This window comes from Octopus bimaculoides, chromosome 30 (assembly GCF_046866305.1).
Source record: "Octopus bimaculoides isolate indiv1 chromosome 30, ASM4686630v1, whole genome shotgun sequence".
NCBI lineage: Eukaryota > Metazoa > Mollusca > Cephalopoda > Octopoda > Octopodidae > Octopus > Octopus bimaculoides.
In genome coordinates this window covers 6409089-6426588 of record NC_142957.1, presented here as the reverse complement: position 1 = coordinate 6426588, position 17500 = coordinate 6409089, and the positions used below count along the sequence as shown (strand labels likewise).

Genomic DNA, 17500 nt, shown 5'->3' with positions numbered 1-17500 from the left:
CTCTTTTACTATTTTACTTGTTTCATGAAATTGTGATAAAAAATTTTAACTCGGGTTGCTTCAAGCTACAAATTTGTATCAAAGAACTGGTGATGGTTTCCTGTGGGTTGCTATGAAAAGAGTTATGGGAAAAATAATTTTTTTATTGCTCTTTGCCCGTTTTGCACACACATGCATGCAGCCCTTTCCTGCCATTTAAGGGTTAGCTTTGTTATTGCTGTTGTAATTTAGCCCCCAAGTGGATCAGGATTGACCTGGGGTTAAGCAGCAACTACGCCGTTCTGACCTTCCACCTCTAACCTCTAATGTTTATGACCTTTTTTTTCTATTCCAGCTCGGCAGTTTGATGTGGCCCAAGCTGTGGAGATGTTCCTAAAGGTTAGTTACCTGTGTATATATATATCATCATCATCATCATCGTTTAACGTCCGCTTTCCATGCTAGCATGGGTTGGACGATTTGACTGAGGTCTGGTGAAACCAGATGGCTACACCAGGCTCCAATCTGATTTGGCAGAGTTTCTACAGCTGGATGCATTTTATGTGCCACCCGCACAAGAGCCCGTCCAGGGGCACTGGCAATGATCTCGCTCGAAAGTCCTTACACATGCCACAGGCACAAGTGCCAGAAAAGCGACGCTGGGCACAGGTGCCATCACGATTTCGCTTTTGCTTGCCCCAACAGGTCTTCGCAAGCTGAGTTTCGTGTCCAATGAAGGAGACGACGTTGGCATGGGTTCCAGTCGTCGAATTTAGTTCGATGTGCGTCCGTGTGTGTGTGTGTGTTTGTAGTCAATTCAAATAAATGAATAAAAAACAAAAGGAATGTGAGGATATGCACAAGAAATGTATTCGTTGGAACCTCGATGAAAGGAGAGAGTTTGACGTTTTAAGCATAGCTCTGTCGGAAAGGAAAATGGAAAAGTCCAATGATGGAAAAGAAATTGCCAACAACACATATGTAGTTACATTGCTGTATGTATGTAGGTATGCATGTATATAGCCCTAGTAGGGTGGAGGCGCAATGGCCCAGTGGTTAGGGCAGCGGACTCGCGGTCGGAGGATCATGGTTTCGATTCCCAGACCGGGCGTTGTGAGTGTTTATTGAGCGAAAACACTTAAAAGCTCCACGGGGCTCCGGCAGGGGATGGTGGCGAACCCTGCTGTACTCTTCCACCACAACTTTCTCTCACTCTTACTTCCTGCTTCTGTTGTGCCTGTAATTCAAAGGGTCAGCCTTGTCACACTGTGTCACGCTGAATATCCCCCGAGAACTACGTTAAGGGTACACGCGCCTGTGGAGTGCTCAGCCACTTGCACATTAATTTTACGAGCAGGCTGTTCCGTTGATCGGATCAACTGGAACCCTCGACGTCGTAACCGACGGCGTGCCAACAACCAGAAACACACGCACGCAAACTATAATGTAAGGGAAATAACTCATACAATATTAGTGTATGACTTATCTCCCTTACACCATAATTCTCCTCCAGCCGCATTTCCTGGCGAACCACCATCTATATAGTTACTCCCTTCCCCTCCATTTTTTTGTTCTCAGATCAACACTGACGTAGAAAGGCCTCACCCTTCCACTACTCCTACCGCTACTGAGCCACAACCTCCCACTTCCAGTGTTGTGCGTGCGTACAAGTTAATAGGCACGCGCAACAAAGTTCAAGGTCAATCTGTGGCAACTGGCTTCACACTGAGTGAGTTAGCTGTTACAATAGCAACAGCGCTGGTATTTTTTTTTCTTTTTTTATCAGACCTGGTATACATATATATATATATATATATATAAGGCTGTGGAGACGCAATGGTGCAGTGGTTAGGGCAGCGGCAAGGGATGGTGGCGAACCCTGCTGTACTCTTCCACCACAACTTTCTCTCGCTCTTACTTCCTGTTTCTGTTGTGCCTGTAATTCAAAGGGGTCAGCCTTGTCACACTCTGTGTCACGCTGAATATCCCCGAGAACTACGTTAAGGGTACACGTGTCTGTGGAGTGCTCAGCCACTTGCACGTTAATTTCATGAGCAGGCTGTTCCGTTGATCATCAAGACAAGGAAATCCTTCAACACATCTTTAGTGATAATTACAATCGTTAATAGATAAACTCTGTTTGCAGCTTGAGTTTATACAATACGCGCAGGAGTGGCTGTGTGGTAAGTAGCTTGCTTACCAACCACATGGTTCCGGGTTCAGTCCCACTGCGTGGCACCTTAGGCAAGTGTCTTCTTCTACAGCCTCGGGCCGACCAAAGCCTTGTGAGTGGATTTGGTAGACGGAAACTGTAAGGAGCCTGTCGTATATATGTATGTATATATATATATATATGTATGTGTGTGTATATGTTTGTGTGTCTGTGTTTGTCCCCCCCCCCAACTTCGCTTGACAACCGATGCTGGTGTATTTACGTCCCCGTAACTTAGCGGTTCGGCAAAAAGAGACCGATAGAATAAGTACTAGGCTTACAAAGAATAAGTCCTGGGGTCGATTTGCTCGACTAAAAATCGGTGCTCCAGCATGGCCGCAGTCAAATGACTGAAACAAGTAAAAGAGTAATATTTGAAGTCAATTTTTTACTCAAGTTTCAAGCAGTTTGTACTGAAACATCTGTAACTGATCATGAAAGATGTATTGAAGGATTTCTTTGTCTTCTTATTTAGATTATAGATATGTGTGTGTGTATTACACATAGAAAAGAGAGAGAGAGAGAGAGAGAGAGAGTGAGAGAGAGAAAACCTATGTGTCCTGACATTATGGTCACCCTGTATCAACAAACACATCTTCAATCCTCTAAACCTGTCTATATGCCCCTAACACCTATAGGTCCTCATCAAAAACGTTTCCAATCCTTAAAGCCTCTATGTCTCTCTATATCTCCTTAACCTCTGCACAAAACTTTCTGGTCCTTACCAGACATCTCCAGTCTATTGGCTCCTACCAAACTTAGCTCAAATGCCCTAATCTTGTTTGTCTACATATCTTTAAACCCTACCACAAAAGCCTGTTGGCCCCTGTCCTTACATCCCTACTGCAAACCACTAAGCCTCTCTGTCTACCACTAACCCCTGCTACCAAATATTTTGCCCCTACCAAACACATCTCCAGCCTCCTAAGCCTGTCCATCCGTATATCACTAACCCCTAACATAAGTCCCCGTTAGCCCTTACCAAAGATAACCCCAGTCTGTTAAGCCTGTCTCTCTATGTCACACTATTCTCCAATTTTCTTTTGCAGAGTAAATCATTCCGAGAGAAAATGAAAATAGATGATCTGCTGGAAAACTACGTCCCACCTGAGGTATATATACTTATATATACACCCACCTTTATTGTCATTGTAAAAATATTATCATCATGTTATCGTTTAATATCTGTTTATCATGCTGGCATGGGTTGGGCAATTTGACAGGGGCTGGCGAGCCAGAAAACTGCACCAGGCTTCACTGTCTGTTTTGGCAGGGTTCTTGTACAGCTGGATGCCCTTCCTAATGCCAACCACCTTACAGAGTGAACAGAGTGCTTTTTACATTAGCACCAGCACTGACGAGGCCGGTTTTGGCATATATATACGCACATTTACTAAAACTATGTATACACAAATGCATTTATTGTATATAGAGACACCTAGTTCTGAGTTCAGTCCCACCATGTGGCATCGTGAGCAAATGTCTTCTACTCCAGCCTTGGGCTGACAAAAGCCTTGTGAGTGGATTTGGTAGACAGAAACTGAAAGAAGCCAATCGTATATATATATGTGTGAGTGTCTGATGTGTGTGTGCTTGTATTTGTCCCCTCATCCTTGTTTGACAACCGATGTTGGTGTAGTTACATCCTTGTAACTTTGCGGTTCAGCAAAACATACTGATAGAATAAGTACCGGGCTTACATTTTTAATCAACCAAATATGAACCATTTTGTTGCACAATGCGTCTCCATCTTTCCTTTAACTTGAAAATACTCTCTTCCCAGAATTGAGGTGGTTTCATGGCAAATAAGTCGAAAGGTAAGCTACTATAAATTGGCACGAACTTTCCGGACAACCCAATATTTTACAGACAAATAAGTAAATTTCAAAACACAGTGTAGCCGTGAAAACAGCAGAACGTTTGGGTATGTTACCGTTTATAAGGTGGAAAAAGTTGCCACAGACAGCCACGGGACTTGAGCCCACAACCTCTCTGATATCAGCTGAGTACTGTACCATTAAGCTAAATGGCCTATTGACGACAATTACCATGAATTTTTGGTCAAACTAAAGGGTGGGAAATAAAAAAAACAAAAAACTAATAGGTGTAAAACAACTTGCTGGGAACGAATATGTGTGTGTGTGTGTGTGTGCGATGTGTGACGATGTGAATGTTCCGAGCCCCCCCCCCCCGTTCGCGAGCGCGCATTTTTTCCTTCATATTCGTTCCCAGCAAGTTGTTTTACACCTATTAGACTAACGTTTTTAAAAATTTTTGTCACCGGGTCAAACACTATAATTCAGAGGCCATGGAATGAAGATGTGAATGTTCCGAGTCCTCTCCCCACCCCGCCTTTCGCGGGAGCGCGCTTGTTTTTTTTTCATATTCGTTCAGAACAAGTCGTTTTACATCTATTACACTATTTTTCTTTCGTTTCTTGGCTCCGGTGAGGCGTCTCGGAACATTCAGGATGCGAATATTCCGAGGCCTCTCTCCACCCACCCGTTCGCAACAAGTTGCTTTACACCTATTAGAATATTTAATTTTTTTATTTCTCACCGGGTCAAACCCTTTAGTTTGACCGAATTTTTAACGCTAAATAATAGCTTTTGGAATGAAACGACATTTTATAAACAAACTTCGGAAACATCTTCTAAGGGCAAAATACCCAAGCTTTCTGCTGTTTTCAAAGCTATTCTGTGTTTGAAATTTTCCTTACTTGTCTGTAAAATGCCACACACAAGTTCCTTTATAAAATGTTGTATACACACACACACACAGATATGCTCATTATATCTACATTGGCACCTTCGTTGTGTGTATGTTTTTATATTTACACTCACTCTAATTGTCCCACGTAGTTGTAAATGTGATGTTCTGATCAGGAGTGGAATGTTGGCCTGTCCACTAATGAGGTGAATAGCAAACAAGTAAAAGATAACACACACACACACGTATGACAGTAGAACGTGTGTAATAATTGAAGGCGGTACTGGTCTACTATACAGATCAAGTGCTGTGCAAGTAATAGTCCTGGAGTAAGGGAGGTAACTCTGGTTGATCCAGTTGTCCAACTATTTTTATATGAGTGATTGTAACAGGTATTTATATATATATATATATATATATATATATATGTATATATACACACACACACACACACATATATATATATATACATACATATATATATATATATATATATATATATATACATAAAAACTTAGATAAAACTTAGATTTGTTTCGACCAAAGATTGGTCCAGGCCATGTCTAACTTAATAGCTCCACCTGAGAGGATTATCTAAATCCTTTTTACAGTCAAGTTTGGTCTATGGTTCATTCAAGTAGTGAGTTCTTGTTGAGTGAGTTGTATCCAGGTATGGGTGGTTTGTCTGGTATTCTTTGGAGAAAGCTGTCTAGACTCTGTTTAAATATATATATATATATATATATATATATATATATATATATATATATATAAATATATATATACATATAGATATATATATATACATATATACATATATATATGGGAGAATATACAAATAATAACAACAGACGAGGACAGGTGGTGTAAATAACAAAAGTATATATTAGTATGACGCTCGGGAATACGGAAAGTCTTTGACGTTTCGAGCTACGCTCTTCAACAGAAAGAATACGGAGACAAGGAGAAAAACACGGAGAAAAAAAAAAAAAAATATATATATATATATATATATATATATATATACAGGGTGTCCATAAAGTCTGGGTACATGGGGATTAACACATACTTTAAGAAATTATTATTTCTTATATTTAATTGTTTATGTTATGATTTTATTTACTCCATGTAGCCAGACTTTGTGGACACCCTGTATATACACAAGTGTGCGTGTTCCCCCTCCCCCCCACCGACACACACACACACATATATATATATATATATTATTTTGTTTAAAAGAGTTCCAACACTGCCTGTTTTTTATGTTTTATTTATATTCCTGCAAAACCAATGTGGGATATAGAATATGGAATATACAATATATAATATAATATACAATTTATATAATATAAAATAAAATAAAAATGGATGGTACTATGAAATAAAGTATTGAATGTCTTATTGAATATATGGAATATGTCTTATTGAATAGATGAAATATTGAGTGTTCAATATAAAGGATTAAAAATATAAAAATATATAAAGGCGAATATTTTCTATACCTTGTGGTATTTCATATTTTCTATATATATATATATATATATATATATATATATATATATACAGATTGATTGAAAATAACTCCCTAGTTTTAAATATTTATAAATTTTTTTTATTAATTGTAAATTTTTCCGCAAATTTCTTGTTTGTTTTTTTTTGAAGTATGAAAATTTAATCTTTAATTGTATTGCTCTTGTTGCTCGTGAATGGCTGTAGCCCCACTTTCCCCAGATGGATGGGTCAGCGTGGTCCACATGAATGGCCAGCCAGGAATACTGACTTTAAGGCCCTGTGACTTCGTTCTTTGGGGTTGGTTAAAGGAACAGGTCTACCGCATCAAACCAAAAGCTTTGGAAGAACTTCAGGGGGCAAATACGAGAAGCTATGTCTTCCCTCCTACAAGAGTTCCTAATGAAATCGGTTGACACAATTCCTGGGCGATGCAAGAAGCTGGTGGCGACATCTGGAAGCCATATCGAAATTTAAAGAAAATCTCATACGAAAATCTTTCCTCCCATATCCATTTTTTTTTGTAAAAATTACTATTGATTTTATAATTTATAAGTATTGTAAAATAGGGAGTTACTTTTCAACCACCCTGTGTGTGTATATATATATATATATATATATATATATATAATAATATTAGGGACAAAATCCAAAATTACAGGTAAAAAACTCAATTAAAATCAATTTATAAAAAATTAAAATTAAATTGAGCCTTATAGATAAAGTATATATAAAATATATAGTTTTAGGGAAAATAACCAATTTTCAAGAACTCATCGATGAAAATCCACTATCACATATAGAAAAATTAATAATTAAAAGCACAATAAATGAGTATAATATAAAGTAAAGTAAATATCATAAGATAAATATAATAAATAAATATAATAAATATTATATTTATCTTATGATATTTACTTTACTTTATATTATACTCATTTATTGTGCTTTTAATTATTAATTTTTCTATATGTGATAGTGGATTTTCATCGATGAGTTCTTGAAAATTGGTTATTTTCCCTAAAACTATATATTTTATATATATATATATATATATATATATATATATATATATATATATATATATAATATTAAGGATAAAGATCCAAAATTACAGGTAAAAACTCAATTAAAATCAATTTATTAAAAATTAAAATTAAATTAAGTTTCACAGTATTAAATATATATAAATATATAGTTTTAGGGAAAAGAACCAAGTTTCATGAACTCATCGATGAAAATCCACTGTCACATATAGAAAAATTAATAAGTAAAAGCACAATAAATATGTATAATATAATACAAAGTAAATATCATAAGATAAAGATAATAATAATAATAATAATAATATTATCTTTATCTTATGATATTTACTTTGTATTATATTATACATATTTATTGTGCTTTTACTTATTAATTTTTCTATATGTGACAGTGGATTTTCATCGATGAGTTCATGAAGCTTGGTTCTTTTCCCTAAAACTATATATTTATATATATATATATATATATATATATATATATATATATATATATATATATATATATATATATATATATATATATATTAGAAATATAATATTTCTAAATCTCAGAGAGATTTAAGCAGTAGTGGAGCGACAAAGTTGTAGCATATTGTCAACTTAATGTGACAATCCCAATAAGGGAATACACTACTGCTGTTTAGCCCTAGGAAGCTGGACCGCTTCCTGTCGGCCTTGACACAATTACTGTGTCCTTAAGTTTGTGAAGGGGAGACATGTCCCTGAATGCTGGCTAGGCTGGGTGGGGGAGCTTGTCTCCCCTTCACAAACATAAGGACACAGTAATTGTGTCAAGGTCGACAGGAAGCGGTCGAGCTTCCTAGGGCTAAACAGCAGTAGTGTATTCCCTTATTGGGATGTCACATTAAGTTGACAATACACTACAACTTTATATATATATTTCGTATGTGTATTTCGTGTGCAAGATTCTTGATGTGGATACGTGTGTTGAAAGAAATACAATTAAACCTTGGGAGAGGCATTATGCCGGTAATAAACACACGCACTGGTTCAGTCCTTTATTAATGAAATAATTTAACAAAAAACTATATAAATTAATAAAGGACTGAACCAGTGCGTGTGTTTATTACCGGCATAATGCCTCTCCCAAGGTTTAATTTTATATATATATATATATATACACACACACACACAAACACACAAGTGTGCATGTTATTATGTGTGTATTCCCTTCTATCTGTTAGGAGGCATGTATGCTCTTGACAGGAACTTGTGCCTACCAAATCCACTCACAAGGTTTTGGGTTGGCCCGAGGCTTAGCAGAAGACACTTGCCCATGGTGCTGTGCAGCGGGATTGAACTTGGAACCAGATATATATTTATAGGTGTGTGTGTATGTATGTGTGTAAATCTAATTATATATATATGTATGTATGTATATAAATATGTATATATATATATATATATATTTGGCTGTATATGATGCTTCCCCACTACTTCTGCTCACGATCAGAGATGCACATATCGTCAGCCACCAAGGGACATGCTCAACTGGTTAAAGTCATACAACTGACAGGCAAATCAGTGGTATTGAGCAGAATATTTGCTGTAGCCCATCTTCTGTACCATGTAGCCCATCTTTTATACCATGTAGCCCATCTTTATTATTATTATTATTATTATTGCTATTTTTTATGTTTTATATTTCTCTAGGTCATTACAAAGTACATGCCAGGAGGTGATGTCGGCCACGACAAAGAAGGCTCCCTCATCCGTATCGTCCCATGGGGGGAGTTGGACATGAAGGGGATCATGTCTTCAACGAAAAGATCTGATTTGGTAAAGAGTAAATTGATCCAGTTTGAAAACGTCCTCGAGGACTGCAAGATCATGTCACAGAAGGTAAACTTTTGTTACTCCACCGACTATTATTGTTGTTTGTTGTTTGCTGTTTTCGTTGCTGCTGCCACTACTATGATCATTGTTGTTGTTGTTGTTAGTGTTGCTGCTGCTCCGAGGTTGACTTTGCCCTTCATCCTTTCAGGGTTGATTGAATAAGTATCAGCTATGCATTGGGGTTGTTGATGTAATCGACTGGTCCCTTATCCCCAAAATTTCAGGCCTTATGCCTATAGTAGAAAGGATTATTGCTTCTGCTGTTGTTAGTGTTGTTGTTTGTGCTGTTTACGTGGCAGTGGTACAGGGTTCTTTCGTGCAGGCCAATCCTTTTCAACGGGGAGTGGCATTAACACTTCTGCAGTGGAGGGCGAGTGTTCTTTAGTGTATCGAGGTACCAGATATCTCGAGTCCTTTGTCGTCTCCTACATAAGGGATTTTCGGTACTACTAAAGCAGCGCGGACTCGAACGCGCAGTCGCGCTAGCGAGTCGTGAGTGGTCGATCCTAACCCTAACCCTAAACCCGTATTCATTTGCACACGCGGGTTAGGGATAGGGTTAGGGTTAGGGATAGGGTTAGGGTTAGAATCGACCACTCAAGACTAGCTAGCGCGGACGCGCGACTGCGTGTTAGGGTCCGCACTGCTTTAGTAGTACCGGGATTTTCAAGACAGTATTATGTGATCTGAGGGAGATTTTGCTACAGCTGTTGCTGGAAGAACACATTAGATTGTGTAGTCCTAGATATACTATGTCTGAATAAAAGACTGGATGCCCATGGCTGAAAACAGCTTGGATCATAGGTCTGTTAAATCAAGACTGTTCTGGGGCCACAGAATAACAAGAAAAACACACATAAGATAATGTAGTCCAAGATATATATATATCAGGAGTGGCTGTGTGGTAAGTAGCTTACTTACCAACTACATGGTTCTGGGTTCAGTCCTATTGCATGGCACCTTGGGCAAGTGTCTTCTACTAAAGCCTCGGGCCGACCGAAGCTTTGTGAGTGGATTTGGTAGATGGAAACTGAAAGAAGCCTGTCGTATATATGATATTTACTTTGTTTTATATTATACTCATTTATTGTGCTTTTAATCGTTAATTTTTCTATATGTGATAGTGGATTTTCATCGATGAGTTCTTGAAACTTGGTTATTTTCCCTAAAATTATATATTTTACATATATTTTATCTATAAAGCTCAATTTAATTTTGATTTTTTATAAATTGATTTTAATTGAGTTTTTACCTGTAATTTTGGATTTTGTCCCTAATATTACTATATATATATATATATAGGTGCAGGAGTGGCTGTGTGGCAAGTAGCTTGCTTACCAACTACATGGTTCTGGGTTCAGTCCCACTGCATGACACCTTGGCCAAGTGTCTTCTACTATAGCCTCGGGCCGACCAAAGCTTTGTGAGTGGATTTGGTAGCACAGTTTGTAAGGAATAAATGCTTGACTGTCGATCGTATTTGAAAAAGATTGACAGGTATTTGTATGTATGTGTGTATTGTCTGTATGTATATATATATTAATAATATAGCCTGAACAGGATAAACTACCCCTATTTTGCAGAAAAAGTGTAGGTGGTTAGCTGTGGACTCGAACTCACATCGTTAAAGAAGTGATTTTTAAATTCTCAATCGCAGGATAATGCTAATAATATTAGCATTATCCTGCGATTGAGAATTTAAAAATCACTTCTTTAACTTTCTAAGATATCTCAACGCTTCTAAAAGCAAACTTCGATTGTTTGTTTACGTTTGTCGTAATTTGAATTTAATATATATATAAAGATTATGAAGGGTAATGGAGTCAACCAGACCCTAAAGATACAGGTATGACCGAGTAAGTGCTGTATACGGACTAGTTTTGCCCCAGGTGTGGTTGCAACATGAATGGGGAATATAACATGAGTCGTGTATTAGCGTGTGTATATATATATATATAAAAAAAGAATGAGATCAAGAGACCAATGGCATAAAATATAAATTTACTTACGTGTGTGTTTAAATATATTTTTTTATATCAAAAATGTGGCAAAAGAATATAGTATCTGTTAACAATCTTAGCAAAATACTCACAGTTGAGTTTTTGTATATATATATATATATATATATATATATATATATATATATATATATATATCAACTTTAAATAGAGCTCAAAACTGATACATTATGTGCATAGGTCATTTTCATTATTATTATTATTATTATTATTATTATAAAGTATTTTCAATGGATCAGTTTTGAGCTCTATTTAAAGTTGATATATATATATATATATATAATTTAATAATAAGGGTAGAAATTGATATTAATCAATTAAAAACAGTGGTCTAGCATATTTTTTAAAAAATCCGAAGATTAAAATTATATTACATACAAAAATAAGAGGAATGACCAGCAAAAGTGGACTTCTATATGCTAGAAATAGATGCCGAATCACCTAACCACGTACAAGTATCGAAAGATCGCCATATATATATATATATGGTAGTAAGTTTTAAAAAAGATTTTCCAAAAATTCAGTTTGTAGGGAATAAATGCTTGACTGTCGATCGTATTTGAAAAAGATTGACAGATATTTGTATATATGTATGTATGTACGAGTGTGTATTATCTGTATATATATATATAATTAATAAGTCTAAGGGTAGCAAAAAATTAAGAAATTTAATTACTACCAGTGGTGTAGCGAGAAGAAAATTAGTCAACAGACTATATATATTATTCATGTAAAATACAGTGTACATTTAATACACATTAGAGATGCCTATAAAAGGACATCTAACCCGCTAGAAAGAGCAGCCAAGGCTCTACACCACAAAATAGGGATAATTTCGAAAAGGAATGAAAAATAAAAACATTTACCATCTATATTTCGAACCAGGTTTCAAGTTATTTTAGCAAAATAAACTATTTATTCTGCCAGGCCAACTATCATCGAAATGTACACTGTATTATATATATATATATATATATATATATTATATATATATATATGTATATATATATATATATATATATATATTATATATATATATATGTATATATATATATATATATATATATATATATATATATATATATATATATATATATATATATATATATATATATATATATATATATATATATATATATATATATATATATATATATATATGGTAGTAAGTTTTAAAAAAGGTTTTCAAAAATACTCACAGTTTGTAGGGAATAAATGTTTATCCATCGTATTTGAAAAAGATGTGTCGCTATTCTTTTTTACTATTATCATAGTCCAAGGACGGTATTAGAAATTGAAAGCAAACTTAAAATTCCCGCGAATCAGAATGAGTTCATTGGTAACCATAGTTACATGTATGTGTATTTACGTATGATTGCTCGTGTGTGTCTGGTTATTTGACTCTCACTCTTTCTCCATCGTTTCTTTCTGTCTTTTTTTCTTGGATCGTTGTTAACGTTCATAAGAGAAGGTAGCAGTTGAAACGATTTGTAAGAGGAGTAGTAAGAGTAAATTAGATTGAATTAGGGAGGGGGTTGATTATGTATGTAGTTTTATCGATTTCTTTTCGTAATAAGGAGTTATTTTGACCCCAAAAATGACCCTATGACCTACGCTATGGTATTTAGAATATTAATTCCGATGTTTTCATCCACTAAATTTGGAATTGTGTATGTATAAATGTATAAATGTAAAACATGCATACGCACAGAGAAAATCTGCCATTTATAGATAAGATAAGCATATTAAAAGGGATTTGTGGGAGAACTCATTTAAATAAAAGGGTTGGAAACCACTGCTTTAGTGTCTTTATGTATATATGTATGTATGAGCCAATAAGGGAGATGTGTACGTGGTAGCTAGACCTGCTAGTAATAGCAACCAAAATTCTCTCAAATCACACCCTACTGTCTTATGCAGGTGTTTATGTATGTACTAGCAAACGACCACCCCTCCGTCCATTGGACGGTCTGTATAGGTGAAGAGAGCTATTTGATTTGGAAGCAGCAGCGCGTGCACGCCGACGGTCAGCTTGTTCGGGTGTTTCCGAAAACCCTAGCCATCGACGTAGAGGCAGCATCTCGTGCACAGCTGTCTCGCTTCCACGCAGTGAACGCATGGCAAAAGCATTTCTTGTTTTTTTTGGGGGGGGGGGGCAGGGTTACTCTTCCTTCTTCGAGGCATCCTATCAAGAAATTTCAATAAAACCTAATAGAATTAAATAAAAATATTATCTCAATGTTTTTTGCAAGCTCTCCATATTGTTTTTTTTTTTTTTAAAGGAACAAAACGAGCGGTTACGTTTAGAAACGCGCGCGAGCGTTAGAAGCGCGTGCGCGAGTTAGAAGCGCGTGCGCGTGTTAGAAGCGCGTGCGAGTGTGCATGTGATTGTGTGTGTGTGAGAGAGAGAGAGAGAGTAAAAATGAGAGAGTGATAGAAGTATGTACGTCTATATGAAATGGACGTGCTTGTGTGTGTACGCGCGCGCGCGTGCCTGCGCGTGCGTATGTGACAGAGAAAGAGGGTGAGAAAGAGAGATAGAGAGAGTGAGTGAGTGAAGGTAAACACACACACACACACACACACATTTAGAAAATGTGACGTCACAGTATAAAACTTTTACGGTATAGTTGATTGAAGATAAGCGAAAAGAACAGAAAGAAAGTAACAGATGTATGGACGTGTGTGTGTATGTATGTGTGTGCGTGCGTGCGTGTGTGCCGGTTGTCTTAGCAACTGATTGATTTTAATGGCAGAACAAACAGGACAAAAACATTACAAAAATAGCGATTCTCACCTTGGAACTAACTATTTTGAAAATGTTTTTAGATTACGGAACGCCCAGCTCTGTCATGTATCCATGTTTAAAATTTCAGCGCGATCGGGTGAACAATACTCAAGTTATAAGTTCACAAACAGACAGACAGAACGGATTATATATATATATGTATATATTAAGAAGAAGATGAGCCAATAAGGGAGATGTCTACATGGTAGCTAGACTTGCTAGAAATAGCAGCTAAATCTTTGTTAAAATCTTTGATCATAAAGTCTACTGGATCTGTGAATTGCCTGTGGCTAAACAGCATCAACATTAATGCATAGGAATGATAACAGTACTGTTTTGACTTGTGTTTCAGATTGAACGACGGGTTATTGGACAAACTGTCATATTTGACATGGAAAATGTGGGTACCCGACATCTGTGGAAGCCAGGTAGGTGCATTATGTATGTGTGTGTGTGTTTGTGTGTGTATTATATATATTTTATCTTTTACTTGTTTCAGTCATTAGACTGTGTCCATGCTGGAGCACCACTTTGAAGAATCTTTAGTCAATTGAATCAACCCAGTTCCTTTTCTGTTTTGTTTTCAAACTTGGGACTTATTCTATCAGTCACTTTTGCCAAACAGCTATGTTACAGGGAAGTAAACACAGACACCAGTTGTCAAGCAACGAGACTCATGCATATATATATATATATATATATATATATATATATATATATATATATATATATGATGGGCTTCTTTTAGTTTCCATCTACCAAATACACAAAAGAGATGATATAAGGCTGAGATATGTGGTACTTTGCTGTGCTCCAGAAGATCTGCCGACCACAACAGAATTCATATTCTAAAACAAAAAAAGCATTGGTGTTGATGCTTGTACCATGTGAAAAGCACTGGTGATGGTACCATGTGAAAAGCACTGGTGATGGTACCATGTGAAAAGCACTGGTGATGGTACCATTTGAAAAGCATTGGTGATGGTACCATGTGAAAAGCACTGGTGATGGTACCATGTGAAAAGCACTGGTGATGGTACCATGTGAAAAACATTGGTGATGGCACCATGTGAAAAGCACTGGTGATGGTACCATTTGAAAAGCATTGGTGATGGTACCATGTGAAAAGCACTGGTGATGGTACCATGTGAAAAGCACTGGTGATGGTACCATGTGAAAAGCACTGGTGATGGTACCATGTGAAAAGCATTGGTGATGGTACCATGTGAAAAGCACTGGTGATGGTACCCTGTGAAAAGCATTGGTAATGGTACCATGTGAAAAGCACTGGTGATGATACCCTGTGAAAAGCATTGGTAATGGTACCATGTGAAAAGCACTGGTGATGGTACCATGTGAAAAGCACTGGTGATGGTACCATGTGAAAAGCATTGGTGATGGTACCATTTGAAAAGCACTGGTGATGGTACCATGTGAAAAGCATTGGTGATGGTACCATGTGAAAAGCACTGGTGATGGTACCCTGTGAAAAGCATTGGTAATGGTACCATGTGAAAAGCACTGGTGATGATACCCTGTGAAAAGCATTGGTAATGGTACCATGTGAAAAGCACTGGTGATGGTACCATTTGAAAAGCATTGGTGATGGTACCATGTGAAAAGCACTGGTGATGGTACCATTTGAAAAGCACTGGTGATGGTACCATGCGAAAAGCACTGGTGATGGTACCATTTGAAAAGCATTGGTGATGGTACCATGTGAAAAGCATTGGTGATGGTACCATGTGAAAAGCACTGGTGATGGTACCATGTGAAAAGCATTGGTGATGGTACCATTTGAAAAGCACAGGTGATGGTACCATTTGAAAAGCACTGGTGATGGTACCATGTGAAAAGCACACACACGCATATGCATATATATTTACACACACACACACACACACACACAACTGGTACAACGTGACAGCAAAGAACAGCACACATTCACTCTCTGTGTGTGATTAGACTCGGAAAGTTTGTGAGGAACCCATTGACCCGGTTTGCTGTCTTTTCCAATGCATGCAGGTGTTGATTAATGGTTAGATGACAAAACCAAGCTTCCCTGCTAGTTCCTCAACAGTCACAATGGGATTTTGTCCCACCAGAGTTTGCAGGATGTTTTCATTGAGCTCTACAGATCTTCCAGGACAAGCCTCATCTTCTGAGCTGTAGTTTCCAGCTTGGAATTTCTGGAACCACCGTTGACACTGGCTTATGCTTATTGTCTGATCACCATATACTGCATTAATATTCCTCACACTATCTGTTGCATTTTTTGTCTTTATTGAACTCACAAAGCAAAATATGCCGAATATGCTCCTTTGTCACTTCCATTACAGCTTTGAAAAATAACTGTTAAAATCGAACTGCACTCTTCAAAACTTGCACTGATAATAAGAACAAGGTAAAATTACTACCTGCTTTTATAGGAAGTTGATGCAGGTAGTTTATCCCGTCCTTCCCCTGATTTTTAGTTCATGCAATTGAAAAAACCACATTATTTACGAGATGATCCAATATATATATATATATATATATATATATAAATATAATTAAGGGATCAGCAAATAGGGCTTGGTAAAAATTGTTAATTGTTAATTGATTTATTAATTAATAAATTGATAATCCTTTACTCTTTTAATTTGTAATAATTATTCACTCCCTGGTAGTATACGCAGATTCTCTGCGATATCACTTGTCGCGCACATGGTAATTTCTTGAGGGAAGGACAGTTAGACTGGCTGACCGAGGTGGATTCGGTTATGCTTTCAGACCTGTGTCGGTGTGGAATCTTACTAGTCCATGCTTACACGGTTTGCTAGCATAGTCAAATTTACTACTGGAATACAGTATTGATGAAGGAAATTGATTATTATCAATCATGATCTAGAAACGCGTTTACTGTTAAACATCGGAATTGGTTAGTTTTCATTGTTTTTTCTTCTTGTTTTTGCCTTTGTGGGTTACAAGTGATGCTATCTGTGGGATTCTCAGCTTTTTTAGCTGCTATTTCTGAACTTCGGTATATGGTGAAGCAAATATTTGCTGATCCCTTAATTATATTTATAAATATGTATGAGCTTTTAAGTAAGTTCTCCACCAATAATGGTGCTTTCATACCGATGGGCTTGGTAAAAATTGTTAATTGTTAATTGATTTATTAATTAATAAATTGATAATCCTTTACCCTTTTAATTTGTAATAATATATATATATATATATATATATATATATATATATATATATATATATATGTATATATATATATATATATATATATATATATATATATATATATATATATATATATATATATATAGAAGACAGGGGAGATAATTATTTTAGACGGGAAAGAAAATTTGCACAAGTTATTTCCCTTCGACCA

At 36.3% G+C, this 17500-nt stretch overlaps 1 protein-coding gene across 1 annotated transcript in view; it reads left to right on the top strand.

Moving 5' to 3' along the window:
- Window positions 1-17500, top strand: part of LOC106879817 (retinal-binding protein) — a 34045-nt gene that overhangs the window by 5080 nt on the left and 11465 nt on the right. Inside the window, exons 4-7 of the mRNA XM_089346232.1 lie at window positions 335-378; window positions 3241-3303; window positions 9127-9315; window positions 14468-14543. Of these exons, the coding sequence (XP_089202358.1) occupies window positions 335-378; window positions 3241-3303; window positions 9127-9315; window positions 14468-14543 (372 nt within the window). The remainder of the gene's footprint in view (window positions 1-334; window positions 379-3240; window positions 3304-9126; window positions 9316-14467; window positions 14544-17500) is intronic.